Source organism: Panthera pardus, unplaced genomic scaffold (assembly GCF_024362965.1).
Source record: "Panthera pardus isolate Hobbes unplaced genomic scaffold, ASM2436296v1 HiC_scaffold_13, whole genome shotgun sequence".
NCBI lineage: Eukaryota > Metazoa > Chordata > Mammalia > Carnivora > Felidae > Panthera > Panthera pardus.
The window spans coordinates 143,998,120-144,016,287 of record NW_026526688.1 but is presented as its reverse complement, the minus strand read 5'-3'; the positions used below and the strand labels follow the sequence as shown (position 1 = coordinate 144,016,287).

The window sequence follows — 18,168 nt, the reverse complement described above, 5'->3', positions numbered from 1 at the left end:
ACGTGACCCGGGGCAGCCGGATTTCCGGTTCCCGGGGCGACGGGGCGGAAGTGAAGGAAAACGCAATCTCTGCTGTCGACGTCAGTTGCTGACTTCGCTGCTAACGGTAATAACTTAGGTTGCCTCTTCTTTCCACCCCCCCAGTCCCCATCGCTACTCGCCCAAGCCCTGGGCGTGGTTCGGGGCGAGATGGACCGCAGCGGCGCGGAGACGCCGGGTGGCCCCTGAGAAAGGGACGCTCTCCGGCCGCATCCGCACCTGTGACAGGGCGGCCCCTCCCTCTCCCGTTGCAGCGGCCTGGTGCCTCGAGAAAGGGGCGGAGCTCCGCCAGGTCTCCGGGCTCAGAGCGGGTACGGGCGCGCTCTGCTTCTGCAGCTGCTGCTTTTAGTCGCTCTTCATTCCTTCAAAATATGCGTTGACGTTTCCTGTATGCCAGTCACCAGCTAAGCATGGGGACAAAAAGTGAGAAAAAGTACACTCCCCACCATGCCCTCTTGGATCTCACAGACTGGCAAAGGAGAAAGACATTGATCACAGAATGAATCACTGACATAAATTAAGATTACAGCTTTGAGAAGTGCTAGGAAGAAGTGTGTGTTCTATGAGAGTTAATGCTGGAGGGGATCGGATTAATCTGGGTGCCAAGGAAGGTTTCCCTGGGGAAGCAACACGTGAGCTAAAAAGATGAGTAGGAGTTCGTGTGCAAAGCCCTTGTGGCATGGTGCCTGTAAAAAGGCGGAAGGGAAATGTACAAGCCTGCAAGACTGGGTCAGACGCTTCGGGGTGCGCAGTGAAAAAATGATTGGCCTTCTGAAGAGGCAAGCCCCTGGAAAATTTTTAGAGCTGTTAGTGTTGGAAGAAAATATTTGCCTTTGGCTTTCTAGCATGATTTCACGTCACCCAAAACACGCTGGGAAAAGTAAACATGTTCTCCTTAGCTTTGAAATTGCTAACTCTTACCGTTTTAATTTTCTTTCAGTTCTGTTATGAGTTGCTAAAATCATGGTGAAATGTTGCTCGGCCATTGGATGTGCTTCCCGCTGTTTGCCAAATTCCAAGTTAAAAGGACTGACGTTTCACGTGTAAGATTTTGCCATAGTTAAGCCAAGTACTTCTATTAAAAAAGCCAAAGACAGTTATACTTAATTTTTCAGTTTTGACCTTTAGTTCCCAAAGCTTTTTTTCAATAAATAGCTTTTTAAGTGAATTTGAAGTGATACATTTACGTTTTTATAACTTAGTTTAAAAGTTTAAGATTCCTGTCAAGGTATCAAAGGCTAGTAAACAAAAATATCAAGCTCATTTTTGTTAATATTGTTACTTTGTGTTTTAACATAGCTTCAAAGAAATTGTTTTGTTTATATGGAGTTTACAATCTGAAGGAAGGATCTTTGCCCAAATATATTGTCCTTTCTATTTACAAATAGATCAAACTTATGCTGTAGAGAAAAAATGTAAATTACAAGTTCAGACCAAGGGTTCTTTAACAGTATTACAGGTAAGTCAAGATGATCTTAATTTTAATAATTATTCATTTGCTAGAAGTTTATTTTGCTGCTTTTGTGCCAGGCACTGTGCTATGTGCTAGAGAAAGATCTGATAAGTACTTTGCTAGGTATGAGGAAATAAAAAATGAGTATGTATACCCCACCTTATTCCAAAAAAAAAAGATTTGAATCAGCTTGGAAAATTACAGAAGATATGGTTATTGGTTTCCAGATCTCTCAAAACAGTTCTTTTCTCTAGAACCCCAAACTCTGCAGCTGTTGTCTGCCTTCATTCACTAAGCATTTATAGACCTGTTGTGTGTTAAATGCTGTACAAAGCAACTTTCTGATGCTGCCAGAAGAATGAAAGTATGAGGTACTCTGTTCATCTGGGATCAGTTCTGGGTATGGCTTCACATAGGAAAAGTCCCAAATGGTATTATCGTAGATAGATGAAGGAAAACCCCCCAGTTGTGAATCTGAATGTAAGGTTGAAGTATCCCTTGAAACTTTTCTTCTTTATGATATGAGAAAAATTGAAATGAGGGCCATATGTTTGCAGCGTGACTGGTGGAAAAATCTATTAAAACTGAAAGTTCTGAAAGCTTGATTCATGATGGCTTCCTGAATAGTCCATTTCCCAAGAGTAGTAACAAACTTCTCAGTGAACCAATTTAGTCACAACCTTAGTTCAAGTATATATTGACAGTGCTTAATATTAGGATACTGTTTGTATGTTTTTTTTCTAGATTCCCCACAGATGAAAACGTCAAAAGAAAATGGGTATTAGCCATGAAAAGACTTGATGTGAATGCTGCAGGCATCTGGGAGCCTAAAAAAGGAGACGTGTTGTGTTCAAGGCACTTTAAGAAGACAGATTTTGACAGAAGTGCTCCAAATATTAAACTGAAACCTGGAGTCATACCTTCTATCTTTGATCCCTCATCTCACTTACAGGTTTGTTTACGAGACACTGCTTAGCATCGTTACTCATTTTTTATGGTACTGCTGAAGAACCGTCACCATTCAGGCTAACATTGTGATTGTTTGCTTATTCGTTTGAAGTCCATTTTTTGAGTTTCTAAATTTGGAAGTGACTGCTTCAGGTTTTATAATATGTAGTAGGAGTATTTTACCAGTAGCCACTCAGAAATATTGACATATTACAAATATTTGGTGAAGGGGACTGATTTTAGGAGTTGACATAACTCAGGATTTATATCTAAAAAAGGAGGAAAATAAGAGGGTTGAATTGAAGTTCCAAGTTGCCAGTCCTCTTCACACTGGAGCAAAAGTCAAGAGCAGAGCCAAAGTATAGAGCCAAAGTAATAGGACCAAAGTATACTTTTAGAGCCACATACATTCAAGCTTAAAGCCTAGGTAAAACTAAAAGGAAGAAAAGCAAAAGAGAGGAGAACGGGAGAATGAAAGGAGAGAAGAGGTAAGAAAAAGAAAATAAAAAGATTGTATAAATAAAGTCTAGTTGAATTTTGTGTTTTTTTCTCAGTGATATTAGTGCCACGGGTTGACTGCCTCACCCTCAGTATCTCTCTTGAGTTAAAATATGGCAAAGTGTTTCTAGACACCATAGAGTAACTGATTCCAGTGTAAAAAATTCAGGGAGAACCTTTCAGTTCCCAGAACAATAGTAATGAACCTCCATTGAAAGATATCTCCTTCCTGACAGTTGGAAACAAGGGAAATACAGATGGCCTTTGACTTCTGATTTTTCAACTTTACAACAGTGCAAAAGCAATACACATTCAATAGAAACCATACTTTGAATTTTTAAGTTTCATCTTTTCCTAGGCTAGCGATACGTAATACAGCACGCATGGGAGTATGCAATACCATATTCCCGTGATGCTGGGCAGTGGGAGTAAGCTGCAGCCACATGGTCACGAGGGTGAACAACTGATACACTGACAATCATTCTCTACCCACACAACCAGTCTGTTTTTCGGTTTCAGAACAGTACTTAATAAATTACATGAGATATCAACACTCCGTTATAAAATAGGCTTTGCGTTAAATGACTTTGCCTAACTATCGGCTAATGTAAGTGTTCTGAGTATGTTTAAGGTAGGGTAGTCTAAACCATTATGTTCAGTTGGTTGGGTGTATCAAATGCCTTTTCAACTTACAATATTCTCAATTTATATAACCGTATCATAAGACAAGGAAGATATGTAATCTGGAAGTGTACCTGCTTCGAGATGGTCTTGGTCATTTTCCAGTGCCTGAGTGAGCAAGTAGAGACTGCCTCACTCTCTCCCATGTTAATAAATTTATAATATCTTGTGCAATTGGTTATAAAGGATTTCTTTCCTTATAGCAAGGTCTCATCCAGCATTAATGTTGAGAACCTTAAGAAATGTGGGCATAATAAAATCAAACCATAAGTTACTAACTTTCGAAAACTCTATCCTATAACAAAAGAAATTTTTCATTATAGGAAATTAGATGACACAAGCAAAAAGAAAATAAAAATTATCAATAATCACATAATCCAGAGATAATACTTTTAACACTTCAATGTGTATTTTTCCAGTCATTTGTATATGTTTGTATATATATTCACCTATATTTATATATTCTTACAAAATTATAATTACACTGTACATTTGATCCTTGAAAACAGAATTTGAATGCATGGGTCTACTTATATACAGATATTTTTTAATAAATATACAGCACAGTACTTTAAATGTATTTTCTCTTCCTTAGGATTTTAATAATATTTTCTCTAGTTTATTGTAAGAATATGGTATATAATACATGTACAAAATATGTGTTAATCAACTGTGTTAACGGTAAGGCTTCCAATCAACAAACATTAGGCTATTGGCAGTTAAGTTTTGGGAGAGTCAAAAGTTATACACAGATTTTCAACTGTGCAGGGAGGTTGGTGTCCCTAACCCTGCATTGTTCACGGATCACCTGTATATCCTTTTCTTAATTTGCTTCCATCTCATTCCCTTCCACCCTCCCCATTCATTTCATCTCAACATTTATATAGTGTTTACTATGTGCCAGGCACTATTCTGGGCACTTTGCATATAAACTCATTTAATCCTCATAACACCCACGTGAAAAAAATACTATTGTTATTCTCATTTTACTACTTGAGGACACCTAGGTCCAGAGAGCTGGAATATCTTCCTCATTGTCACACAGCTGTTCAATGGCAGAGGCTGGATTTGAGCCCAGGCATTTTGGCTTCAGAGTCCACTGTTTTTTGTTTTTGTTTTTGTTTTGTTTTTTAGAGAGAGAGTGCATGAGCAAGGGGAGGGACAGAGGGAGAGAGAATCTTAAGTAGGTGCCATGCCCAGCACAGAGCCCGATGTAGGGCTCAATCCCACGACTAGGAGAAGATCACAACCTGAACCAAAATCAAGAGTCAGACTCTTAACTGACTGAAGCCACCCAGGTGCTCCTAGAGTCCACTGTTAACTACTACTTTCCATGATGCTAAATATTTTTCCACAACAATGGCTCTCAAACTTTAGCCTATGTAAGAATTATCCAGGGAGCTTGTTTAAAATGGAGAATCAGGTGGCCCAGAGAATTTGACTCACTGAGTTTGTGCTGGAGTCCAGAAACCTGCACTTTTTTTTTAAGTTTATTTTGAGACACAGAGAAAGCACAAGCGGGGAAACGGCAGAGAGGGAGAGAGAGAGACAAGAGAATCCCAAGCAGGTTCCACATTGTCAGTGTGGTACCCAATGCGGGGCTCGAACTCACTAACCACATGATCATACACTGAGCCAAAATCAAGAGTTGGATGCTTAAACAACTGAGCCATCCAGGAGCCCCTAAGAAGGCTGCATTTTTTAACAGGCACCCCACACAATTGTCTTGCAGATCTATGGATCATATTTTTAAGAGAAACCTGTGTAGAACATAAATTTTTTAAACTAAATTTACTGTGGGGCACCTGGGTGGCTTGGTTGGTTAAGCGTCCGATTTCGGCTCAGGTCATGATCTCACGGTCCGTGAGTTCGAGCCCCACGTCGGGCTCTGTGCTGACAGCTCAGAGCCTGGAGCCTGCTTCTGATTCTGTGTCTCCCTCTCTCTCTGACCCTCCCCCATTCATGGTCTGTCTCTCTCTGTCTCAAAAATAAATAAACGTTAAAAATAAAAAAAATTAAAAAAAATAAATAAACTAAATTTACTGAAATATAGTATCTATATGGAAAAGCGCACACATCGTAAGCGTACTGAGCAATAAGTTGTCATAAAGTGAATATACTCATGTAACTCTCTTCATACCAAGATATAAAATAGTATCAGCACCCAGAAACCTCTTCATACTCTTTGGCAGTCACTACAGCCCCAAAGGTAACTACTATCCTGACTTCTGTCACCATCAGTTATATAAATGAACTCAGACAGTATGTACTCTGAACTTGTTTAGCTCAGCATTTTGTTTGTGTGATTCATCCATGTTGTAGTATGTGATAATAGTCCATTCATTTTCTCTGCAATATAGTATTCTATTGTTTAAATAAACTTTCACCATTCTACTGTTGACAAACATTTAGGTTGTTTTCACTTTGGAGCTATTATGAATGGTGCAACTATGAATGTTTTTGTCCATGTCTTTTGGTGCACTTAGGTTCACATTTCTGCAGAGTATATGTACAGTTCTCTTAAAAGTGGAACTACTGGGTCCTAGGGATGTGTGTGTTCAGCTTGAGCTGATACTGCTGTAGTTTTTCCAAAGTGGTTTTGCCAATTTGTAGTCTCACCATCTGCATGTAAGTGTTCCTCTGGTTCTATATCCTTGTCAGTACCTGGTGGTATTGGTTTTATGGAACATTTTAGTGACCATGTAGCAATTGATTTTATGTACGAACAGTGGTTTATGTAACCCAATCACTATTGTATATAGGTTATCATCTTTTACTATTTTAAATTAACACTGTGATGAACATAATTCTAGCCAAATCTTTGTACTTATCCTTATTTCCTCAAACCAAATTCCTGGAAATAAAATTGTTAGATCAAAGATTATACACGTTTTTAAAGCCTTTGCTTTTGAATCAGATCCCCAAAGCCCCACCAGAAAGCTTGTACCAATCTTCTTCCCAGTAGCTATGCATGAAAGTGTCCATCCACCCTAATCCTCAGTGTAAGTTGTGTTTTTAAACCTTTGTTAAAATTGATAGGCAAAAGTGGTATTTCATTGTTTTATTTTTGAATATTGGTGAGTCTCCACATTTTTCCATATGTTTATTAGACGTTTGTATTTTTTGTGAGTTACTTATTTGGGTCCTCTGCTATTTTCATCTTTTTTTTTTTTTTTAATTTTTTTAACGTTTATTTATTTTTGAGACAGAGAGAGACAGAGCATGAACGGGGGAGGGTCACAGAGAGAGGGAGACACAGAATCTGAAACAGGCTCCAGGCTCTGAGCTGTCAGCTCATAGCCCGACGCAGGGCTCGAACCCACGGACCGTGAGATCATGACCTGAGCCGAAGTCGGACGCTTAACCGACCGAGCCACCCAGGCGCCCCTCATCTTTTTTAAACTACATGTAAAAACACTGTACATTGAAGATACGAATCATTTAACTGCCATCTGTGTTGCAGTTACTTTTTTTTTATAATTTTATTTATTTTTTAATGTTTGTTTTTGAGAGAGAAAGTGTGTGTGAGCAGGGGAGGGGCAGAGAGAGGGAGACACAAATCCAAAGCAGGCTCCGGGCTCTGAACCATTAGCACAGAGCCTGATGCAGGGCTTGAACTCACGAACCACAAGATCATGACCTGAGCTGGTCAGACACTTAACCGACTGAGCCACCCAGGTGCCCCATGTGTTATAGTTACTTTTTGTCATTTGTCTTTAGTTTAATTATCACATTGGTTTGGTATTTTTTGTTTTGTTTGAAGTTCAGACTTCTTTTTTAAATAGTATGTTGTATATTTTTTATTGAATTGTCTGACTTTAGCCTTCCCCACCTTAAGATTATATAAATATTCCCTGATTTTTTCTAGTTCCTAAGGGTTTTCATTTGTACATAAATTTTCAGTACTAAACTTTCATCATGATTTATTATATATAAAGGATGTAACTATTTTTATTAATTCATTTTTACCTGATTTATAGCCTTTTTCCACTTATTTAGAATGCCATTTTTTATCCTAACACCTTTTATACACTTGATCTATTTACAGATTTTTCTGTCTCATCTTAGGAGAGTAGCACACTATTTTAACTGTTGTTATTGGGAAATATATCTTTAACAAGTGGTAGAACGTATTCTTTCTCAATACCACTCTCTTTTTTTTTTTAGGAAAATTTGTGTTTCTAGATGAACGTCAGAGTTATTTTCAGGAAGTTCCTTTAATCTCAGAGAAATTTAAAATTTACCGAGTTTTTAAAGCAATTTCATGAAAAGAAATATTAATTCCACTACACAAAGTATAGAAGGAATAAAAATGTAAGAAAGGACAGAAGTATCTACAATGATTTTTATTAACTCTTCTTAACAGGGGAAAAAAGAAAAACTTCATTCTAGAAAAAACTTCACCCTCAAAACCCTTCCAGTCACAAACCACAATCACCAGCTTGTTGGTGCTTCCTCATGTACTGAAGAATTCCAATCTCAGTTCACTTTTGTAAGTAAAATTACTTACTGAACTAATGTTGATATTTTTAAGGTAATACGTCTTCTCAATTAGGATTAAACTAGAGGTTTAGGCGTTTGAGGGTTTTTTTAAGTTTACTTATTTTGAGAGAGAGCCTACCCAAGTGGGCACGTACACGTGCATGAACAGGGGAGGGGCAGAGAGAGGGAGGGAGAGAATCCCAAGCAGATGCCATGCTGTCAGTGTGGAGCTAGAAGTGGGGCTCAGCCCCACAAACCATGAGATCATGACCTAAGCTTAACTAACTATGCCACCCAGGTGCCCTGACATTAATATATATATGTTATATATATATTATATATGTATTATGTTATATATTATATATACATAATTACATAGATTATATATTATGTTATATATTATGTATACATAATTATATGTACGTACATGTATATATGTGTATATGTATTTGTGTATATATATGTTATAGAAATATATAAAATGCCCAAAAATAGTGTTTTCCAGGGCCATTATAATTTTTATATATGGGATACTAATATACAGGTAGTTAATCCTTTGGTTGCGTATTTAGTTCAAAGAGTGCTTTCATAGAGCTATTTTTTACCAAGAAAATGCAATAATCCCTTTGAGTACTATATTTTCTACATGGAAACATCTAATAAAAAATATAGTCACATCTTTAGGTTTTCTTAAAGAACAGTCATACATACAGAGTTTTCAAGCTTGCATTATTTATTCATCTCATTGCATACTCATATTAGAGCCACACCTAGAATCCAGGTCTGTTTTACTTTCTTGATTACCATCGCTTCATAGTAATACTTGAAATAGGGCAGTGTTTGTCTTCCAACTTTGTTAATTTTCAAAGTTGTTTTGAATATTCTAGATCTTTTGCATTTTCATATGAATTTTTAGAATCTTTTCTTTTTTTAATGTTTATTTATTTTTGAGAAAGACAGAGTGCAAGCAGGGGAGGGGCAGAGAGAGAGAGGCAGACACAGAATCCGAAGCAGGCTCCAGGCTCTGAGCTTTCAGCACAGAGCCCGACACAGGGCTTGAACTCATGAACTGCAAGATCATGACCAGTCATGATCAAAATCAGTCAGCCGCTTAACTGACTGAGCCACCCAGGTGCCCCTAGAATCATTTTGTAACAATTTCTGCAAAAATGCCTACTGGAATTTTAGCTGGGTTGTGTTGTATGTACAGATTCATTTGAGAAGAATTGACATCTTAATGAAACTGTTTTAAGTCTTTGAACCTGTGAACTCATTATATCTCTGCATTTATTCAGGTCTTTAACTTCTCTCAACAATGTTTTGTAGTTTTCAGTGTATAGGTCTTTCATTTTGTCAGATTTATCCCTAAGTATTATATGTGTTTGGATGCTATTACAAATGGTGTTGTTTTGTTTGGCTTACTGATAGTATATGGAAGTTGATTTTTGTATGCTGATTTTGTACTTGGCAAACTTGTAAACTCATATATTAATTATGCTTTTTTGTAAAGGCTGTTATATTTTCTACATAATCATGTTGTCTGTCATTAAAGATAGTTTTAATTTTTCCTTTCTAATATGGATGCCTCATTTCTTTCCTGCAATATTTATTGGACTGCTTTGAACCTCCAGGGCTTTGCTGAATAGAGAACACTGAGAGCTGATCTCCATGCTTTGCTCCTGATTTCAGGAAGAAGACATTCAGTCTTTCACCACTGAATATGATGTTAACTGTAGGTTTTTCATAAATGCTTTTATCAGGTTGAGGAAGTGCCTTTCTGTTCCTAGTTTGCTGAAAGTTTTTTATCAGAAATGAATGTTAGTTTTGTCAAACACTTTTTCTGTGTCTATTGAGGTTTTCTATGGTTTTTCTTTTTTAGTTTGGGAAAAATGATTAGTTATATCAATTGATGTTTGAATATTAAACCAACCTCAGAATAAACTCAACTTCTTCATGGTGTGTTATCCTCTTATATATTGTTGAATTGGATTTATTAAAATTTTGTGTAGAATCTTTTCTTGTATGTTCAGTAGGGCTATTGACCTGTAGTTTTCTTTCCTTGTAATATTTTTGTCTGGTTTAGAATCAGAATAATGCTGACCTTAATGAAAAAGTTGGAAAATATTGCCTCCTTTTTTGATTTTCTGAAAGAGTTTGTATAGATTTGATGTTATTTCTTCCATAAGTATTTGGTAGAATACTCCAGTTAAACTATCAGGGTGTGTGATTTTGTAGGTAAGGTTTTTTTTTGGTAGCTTGTATCTTCCAAGGGATTTGTCCCATTTTATCTCAGTTGTCAAGTTTAACAGCTTAAAATTGTTCATAATATTGGCTTACTGTCCTTTTTAATATATGTAGAATTTGTAGTGATATCATCTCTCCCATTTCTGATATTGGCAATTTGTTTCTGTTCTTTTTTATTGCTGATCAGTCTACCTAGAGATTTGTCAATTTTATTGATCTTGTTAACTAGCTTCCATTGATTTTCTCACTTTTTTTGTTTTTGTTTTCTACCTCAGTGATTCCATTCATCTTTACTATTTGCTTTTTCTTTTTATTCCAGTAAAATTTGCTCTTTTTCTAGTTTCTTAAAATGAAAGCTAAGGTCATTGACTTGAGACATTCCTTTATAATGTAGGCATTTAGTGGTATTAATTTCTCCCTAGGTATTGCTTTAGCAACACTCCATAAATGTTTTCATTTTCATTTAGTTCAGAAAACTTTCAAATTCCATTGTTATTTGTTCTTTGACCCATGAGTTATTTAGAAGTGTGTGTACGCCATGTAGTTTCCAAATACTGGGGAATTTTCCAGATGTCTTTCTATTAATGTGTCTAATTTAATTCTGTGGTAGTCAGAGAATATACATTGTATGGCTTGAAATTGCTTGAGATGTTTTTAAATTTATTGAGATTTATAGTCTCTAATATAGCCTGTCTTGCCAAATGTTCTGTGTGCATTTGCAAAGAATGTGCATTCTGCTGATGTTACCTAGAATGTTTTAGAAATATCAAGACTGTTGTTCAAGATTTTATCCTTACTAAATTTCTGTCTACTTGTTCTGTCTGTTATTGAGAGAGGAGTTTAATTTTCTGGTGTAACTATGTATTTGTCTAATTCTCCTTGAAGTTGTCAGTTTTTACTCATTACACTTTGCAGCACTGTGATTGAGTGCTAATATCTAGGATTGTTTTGTCTTGTTAATTTAACCCCTTTATTATTAGGAAATGACCTTCCCTGGTAATGTTCTTTAGTCTGAAATCTATTTTTCTGATAGCAGTATACCCACTCTAGTTTCCTTTTTCTTTAGTGTTATATGGGTGTACAGATGGCCCCCAACTTATGATGATTCAAATCATGATTTTTCAGCTTTCCAATAGTGCAAAATGAATAAGGCATTCAGTAGAAGCCATATTTTAAGTTTCTAATTTTCGTCTTTTCCTGGGCCAGCGATATGGAGTACTATACTCTTTTGTGATGCTGGACAGTAGCAGCAAGCCACAGCTCCCAGTCAGCCATGCAGTCACAAGGGTGAACAACCAACACACTTGCAACCATTCTATGCCCATACAACCATTGTATTTTTCACTTCCAATACAGTATTCAATAAATGACATGAGATATTCAATACTTTATTATAAAATAGGTCTTGTGAGACCCATCATAAGTGGAGGAAGATCTGTATCTTTTTCTACTCTTTTACTTTAAACCTATTTGGGACTTTTTGAAGTACATGTTTTTTTTAGGGAGCTTATACTGTTGGGTCTTGATTTTTTAATCTTATCTGGTCATTTCAGCCTTTTAAATGGGTTATTTAGACCATTTACACTTAGTGTATTGATCCTGTTTGGTTTCCTACGTGTTCCATTTGTTCTTTGTTTTTTAACAATAAATTATCTATTTTTTAACAATAAATTATCTTTTAAAGAGATATAAATAATAAGAAAAAATCTGTATACATTACCTGTGTAGTGGCCATTGCCAGGGTTTTTCATTCCTTTGCATAAGTCCATATTTCCATCTGGCATCATTCTGTCTGAAGCATTTTAACATTTCTTATAAAGCAGCTTTGCTGGGGATGAATTCTTTCAGCTTTTATATTTCTGAAAGAAGTCATTATTTAGTCTTTGTGTTTGAAAGATTTTTTCATTGGGTATCAAATCCTAGATTGATAGTTTTGGAGATTTTTTTATTTGTTTTTAGTTCTTCAGAGATGTTGTTCCACTGTATTCTCATAGGCTGCGTTTCTAATGAAAAATCTGTCATCTATATCCTCTATACATTCTGTATCCTCTAACATGTCTTTTTTTTTTTTTTTTTTTTTTGGCTTTTAAGAATTTTTCTTTCCCAGTGGTTTGAATAATTCAATTATGATATATATAGTTCAGTTTTCATATTTCTCATGCTTGGGATTTTTGAGCTTCTTTATCAGTGGGTTTATAGTTTTCATCAAATTTGGAAAGATTTTGAAGACTCATGGAGTCTTCAGATATTTCATTCTACCTCAACTTTTCTTTCCATTGCTTCACGGATCCTGATTACATGTATATTAGGCTAGCTGAGTCATGCTACCACTCACTGATGCTCTGCTAATTTTTTGTTTTTTTCTGGGTTTGTTTTTCAATACTCCCTTTTCTCTCTGTAGTCTGTTCTGGATGGTTCATATTGCTGTATCTTCACTTTCACTAATATGCTATTCCCCCCAATGTATTTTTCACCTCAACACGTTGTAAATTTTACCTCTAGGTGTTCTGTTTGATTCTTTTTTATATCTTTAGTTCTCTCCCTAACTTCTTGAACATATAGAATATTATTTTAATAATCTTAATTCTTTTATCTGGTAATTCCATCTTTTGTATAAATTCTTGATTATTTTCCATTGACTGGTTTATGGTTCATGTTGTCCTACTTCTTTGCATACTAGATGCAAAGTATGGTAGATGTTGTGTGCCACACATTGTGAATTTTACTTTGCTGGATGCTAGATATTTCTGTGTCTTGTATTTTTGAGCTTTATTCTGGGGTACCACAGAATTATTTGGAAACAGTTTGATCATTTCAGGTTTTATTAGGCAGGACTAGGAGAATGTTCAGTTTAGGGCTATTTGTTCTCCACTGCTGGAGCAAGACCCTTTTGTATGCTCTCCTCAATGCCCCATGAATCTTGAAATTTTCTGATTTGGAAGGGGTGGGAAAAGTGGCTATGCCATCTGAGCACAGGGCACTCCTGGTTTTCTCTGGTCATTCTTTCTTCAGCCTTGAGCAGTTTCCTGCCTGTGTGCACTGAATACTAGAAGGGGAGCCTCTAAGGATCTTCAGAGTTCTCTCTTGGTCTTCCTGGATGCTTCACACAATCTTCTCAATCTACTAAGCTCTGCCTGGGTTTCCCCTCCATGCACTGAGGCATACACACTCTCCCAAGACAGTAAGCTGGGGCAGTCGGTCATAGGGTTCACCTCTTAGTTTGCATGTCTCCAGGATTGCTGCCTTCCCTGCCTGATCTCTGTTATCTTCATAACGTTTTTTATGTCTTTTGGCCCTATGTCGGTTTTTTTAGATAGGAATCAATTCAGTCTCTGTCATACTGGCTAGAAGCAAAAGTTCTCTTTACTAATTTTAATAGTGAGTAACAGCTTTTCAAAATTATTTTATAGTGCCTTTTTAAGATCTGTTAGTGTTACTTTCCCTATTTTCAATTGAAAAAAAAGTATACCCAACAAACTTAAGCATAACCATAATAAATATTGAAAGAGCTTAAATTCTGTCTCTAAAAACCCAAAACCAAGGTCCTCGCTAAATAAAAACACTCAACCTGAGGACCTGCTCCAGTGCGCCTTTTTTGTCATCACCTTTAAAATGAGATATTTATCAAAATAAAATAAAATTGTTAAAAGTAAGTTTAACAACATAAGATTTTTGGGTAGGTAAAACTTAAACTTAGCAGCGCCACGCCTAGGGAACAAAAGCTGGATAGTCATTACAAGTGTCATGTTCATAGCAAATACTTACCCCAATAAGCAGTGCTTCCCATCAATAGATATTGTACCCCTCATGTTATTCCTAGCCTTAGATAAAGGGGGAAGTCTCTGGGCACCCAAAATACTGCTTCCACCCCCATCCTCTTCCTGTGTTGTTTAAACCTCTAAGTATCACCAACTTAAAGATACCTAAGCATCGTAAGAAACAGCTGAGGCCTAGCTAAAAACTTTTATCTAACTACTTGTCTCTCCAGTTTAATAACTTGGTGTTTATGTTTTTAGGAACATAGCTACAGTGTAATGGACAGTCCAAAGAAACTTAAGCATAAATTAGATCATGTGATCAGCGAGCTAGAGGATACCAAGAAAAGTCTGCGGAATGTTTTAGACCGAGAAAAACGTTTCCAAAAATCATTGAGGAAGACAATCAGGGAATTAAAAGATGAATGTCTCATCAGCCAAGAAACAGCAAATAGACTGGAAGCTTTCTGTTGGGAGTGTTGTCAGGAGAGCATAGAAAGAGACTATATTTCATGAAATAATTCCATGTTATATTCTACCTAAAATTAACATTGGTACAGGTTTTTAGAAAATAATTCTTGTTTACCATCATTAAATATCCATCATTTAGAGTGCTTCTTTGGGTCTTCTGTAGCATTATACATTTAGTTGTTATTCAAAGACTTTGTTTTAAAGATTTGCAGAAATTTGTGCTAGTTATCATGTTTTTGTGTGATATGTGACAATTATGTTTTTATAGACCTAAACTAGTGCCAGTTCAGTATTGTAAGATGTTAAAAGCTTAAAAAAATTCCACAGGACTTAGGAAATGAGGTCAAATTAGTCTCATTCAACAATGGTAGTAGGAATTGGACACTGCTTCGACAGCATCAGATTTTTGGCTCAAAGGAGTACCTTTACTTGTGTGTACTTTATGGTAAGTATAATGAATTATACTTTAAATGTACTTTACTATAAAGCAGAATTCATTTATAACACATGTCCACCTTGGATCCAATCCAGGGTGCTTTTGTTATCAATAATAACAAAAGATTACACGGCATCCCATAGTACTGACCCTGAGAATAGCATATGGTACAGATCTGTTGGCTTTTAAAGTTGTTCAGAGCCAAGTTGAGAAGACCTCTGATGAGGTCGCAGTTTTCAGTACGGTACATCATTCCTCCTCCGTCTTCTTGGCTAGGAGCACTTTCATATAAACCAGCAGAGGTTGAAAAAGCAAACCAAAAAAAAAGGGGGGGGTCATAAATCTGATTTTTAAATGGTTGGTTGCTGACAGTTGTTCTGAACATTTTGTTTCATTATAAAGGAATCCTTTCAAAACCTAAATGCTAGTACTAGCCGAGTATGTTTAAAGTTGCTTTGTATTTTACAGAAAGTAATGTTGCCGCATTTCTAAAATACAAAATGTTGGTGAAATCATTACAAAATTGTGACTCTTCCAGTTGTAATAGGAATTGGAGAAAGGGTTAGAATATTTTCCTGTAATTAGGAGAGTAGATTACTGCCCAAAGGCTTTTATTTAAAGAAATAGCTAAGTAAAGCAGCAGCTTTAGAATAGCTTCTTACTGAATATACACAAGAATGACTCTTAGCTATTTTCTGATCCAAGTGTCAGAAATTTAGCTTTTTTCCTAATTTCGTATTAAAAACAACTGAAATTTAGAGTCATAAATTGTGAATTAGAATAAAAATTGCTAGCTCAAAACCAAACTCTACTTTGAAGCACGTGTACATATTCAAACCACATTCAGATGTGTATGCTCTAGTAGTTAGAATTTGAGTATCGCTTCTTTCCATGTGTTAACTAGAAATGAATCGCAGTTTGTGCTAAAATGTTCATGGAAATTTTATTTGTGTTATATTGTCCGCAAGGATATGGTCACTTGAATTTCCTTTGTATTCAAGAATATTCTATGTGTTGATGTGTATTTTTATGTAGCTTTCCAAACCTTCCTCTGAATTGGAATCTTCCCACATTTGAGAGGTCAGCATTATGCTAAGAAGAAACACTGAGGTCATATCTTTTTACTTCCTAAAAAAAAAATCTCATTAGCTACCCGTTATTTATTTTAGTTATTTAATTTTGAATTCATAATGGACATTCTAATGGAAAGTTTGGGTACAATCTTAGATTTTATGGAGGTACTATGATAGAGATGGAAACTATTTCCGAGTATAAAAATTAAAGTCAGTGGACAATAGAGAAAAGTAGGATAGATCCAAACACAGTATGTCTACATTCAAGCTCTCTACCGGCTGCTTAGAAGAATTCAAGCCTGGGAGACCTTTCCAAGAATCCAATCCCAATCTGTGCCACAATCACGGTTGTCACGGTCACTTTTGCTCACCGTGAACTCAGCCCTTGTCTTCTTTGCCATTGGTCTTAGTATCACTGAGAGATAAGTAACTGAGAGCAAAATCTTGGTATCATCAAGCACCCGGAGCTACCCATTTGCTCTTTATTCTTACAGAGAAAGGATTACCAACAGAAATCTGACATAAGAAATAGGGTTCTCCCCACCTGCCACCCAGAACAAATGCCTGGATGCAGCAAATACCTCAGTCCTCTCTTCCAGATATTCCAGCCTAGCTCAGTGAGAAACTGTCCTGTGCAGAGCAAACCAGTGACCCCATCCAGAGGTTCCTCAAGCAGCTGAGACCAGCCTAAGGGTTTCGCTTTGCTTTAAAGTTTGGAGTAGCCTCTGGATCCTGGAACAAACCAATACCCCAGTTCAACCTCAGCGCCAAATAAGGTACAAAGGACTTAACGTGGCATTTTTCTCCATATCAAGTTTAAATCTCTGGAAATAGACTTTGGTTGCTAAAGATAATCACAATTATACCACAGCCTTTGAGAAAAGATGAAATGTATTAAAATATGTAGTTTTAATAAAAAGGTAAAATATTACAGACATAATTGAGTGTAGAATACATTATACATTTGAAAAATAAAATATTTTCTCCAGTAATGTGCTGTATGTGGTTTTTATACAGTTATCCAATAAAATGAGCAGAGAAAAATGAAGAGTATATATATATATATATATATATATATATATATATATATACATACTGTGGTTTTGCTTTAATCTCTCCTGCATTGTTTTCCCTCCACAATAACTCCAAAATCATAGAGTCTGCTAGGTTAAGTGATCCAAGTGACAGGCCTGCTTTTAGCACAATGTGGATGTTCCATAGAGCCCTTTCCTGCTTGTGCCTCACTCAAAACGGGCAGCTTTTCATGTCACCAAGTATAACAGCTGAGAGCAGTATTTTTAGGTGTGAAATGTGCTCCCTTCGAAATCCAAAACGGCCTGTTAGGCATTGTGCTTCCTTCCTCACAGTGGGAGATGCAAGCCGTAATAATTTGTCTTTTACTTCAGAGGGGATGTCCTAGCATGCCCGTGCTCGCTGGATACTCCTCCCCCCAAATTTTACTGATCTGTCATACACATTGTCAAATTCAGTGCTTCTAGAGGGAAGCTCAAAGGTATAATTGGCTCCTCCATTTGGATCAATGGGAAGGCCATGATAGTCAGTGGGTCTGCTGGAGGCAAGCTGGATGGGGCGTGAGCTGTCTGCACCAGTGACTGCCTTCTCCTTGGGCCACATGGTCTTCCTTTCATATCGCTTCCTCATACCTCACTTCTCCGTGCTTCTAACAATTGTCTCATCTCTCACTGTCCTCTCTGCTGTGCATCTGGTCATAGACTGGGGCCTGATGCAAAGCAGGAGCTGGCCGGGATAAAAAAGGAAGAAAAAAAATATTGGATCAGGACCAGGAAATCCAAGAGCAGAAGAAGATGCACTTTGTGATCTAAGAACCGTGTGGGAGTTAACAGCACCAGGAACAGCGGTTTAAGAACAAGTGCTGAGCACATTCATTAATTCTACACGTTTTTCAAGTACCAGGAACTGTATGCCAGGGCATGTGCCAGGCACTGGGGAAACAGACTCCGTTCCTGTCCTCAAGGAGGTTACAGAGTAGTAACAGGCAGCAAGGAGTGCATCTCAGGAGAATGGGCTGCCCGATGCCTTTCTCCGCACTGCGTTATAGGATTACAC

The 18,168-nt window shown here is 36.8% G+C and overlaps 1 protein-coding gene across 3 annotated transcripts; it reads left to right on the top strand.

The window, feature by feature from the left end:
* Positions 1-2: 2 nt before the first annotated feature.
* On the top strand, positions 3-17,072 carry THAP6 (THAP domain containing 6). 3 transcript variants are annotated; one of them, XM_019467410.2, is made up of 5 exons: positions 3-106; positions 980-1,082; positions 2,237-2,444; positions 7,986-8,111; positions 14,362-17,072. In XM_019467410.2, the coding sequence occupies exons 2-5, from the start codon at positions 1,003-1,005 to the stop codon at positions 14,614-14,616; spliced, it is 669 nt and encodes a 222-aa protein (XP_019322955.1). In that variant the 5' UTR covers positions 3-106; positions 980-1,002; the 3' UTR covers positions 14,617-17,072. The 3 variants fall into 3 exon arrangements, with proteins under 3 accessions (XP_019322955.1, XP_019322974.1, XP_019322964.1); XM_019467419.2 differs by lacking the exon at positions 3-106 and adding an exon at positions 200-462; XM_019467429.2 differs by lacking the exon at positions 980-1,082 and having other exon boundaries at positions 26-106.
* The last annotated feature ends 1,096 nt before the right edge of the window (positions 17,073-18,168 follow it).

Bases quoted from the DNA above. Each gene is read 5' to 3' on its own strand.
- THAP6 (XM_019467410.2), top strand. From the start codon at position 1,003: ATGGTGAAATGTTGCTCGGCCATTGGATGTGCTTCCCGCTGTTTGCCA. The intron at 1,083-2,236 runs GTAAGATTTTGC...TTTTTTTTCTAG, and splicing joins AAAGGACTGACGTTTCACGT to ATTCCCCACAGATGAAAACG. The intron at 2,445-7,985 runs GTTTGTTTACGA...TCTTCTTAACAG, and splicing joins ATCCCTCATCTCACTTACAG to GGGAAAAAAGAAAAACTTCA.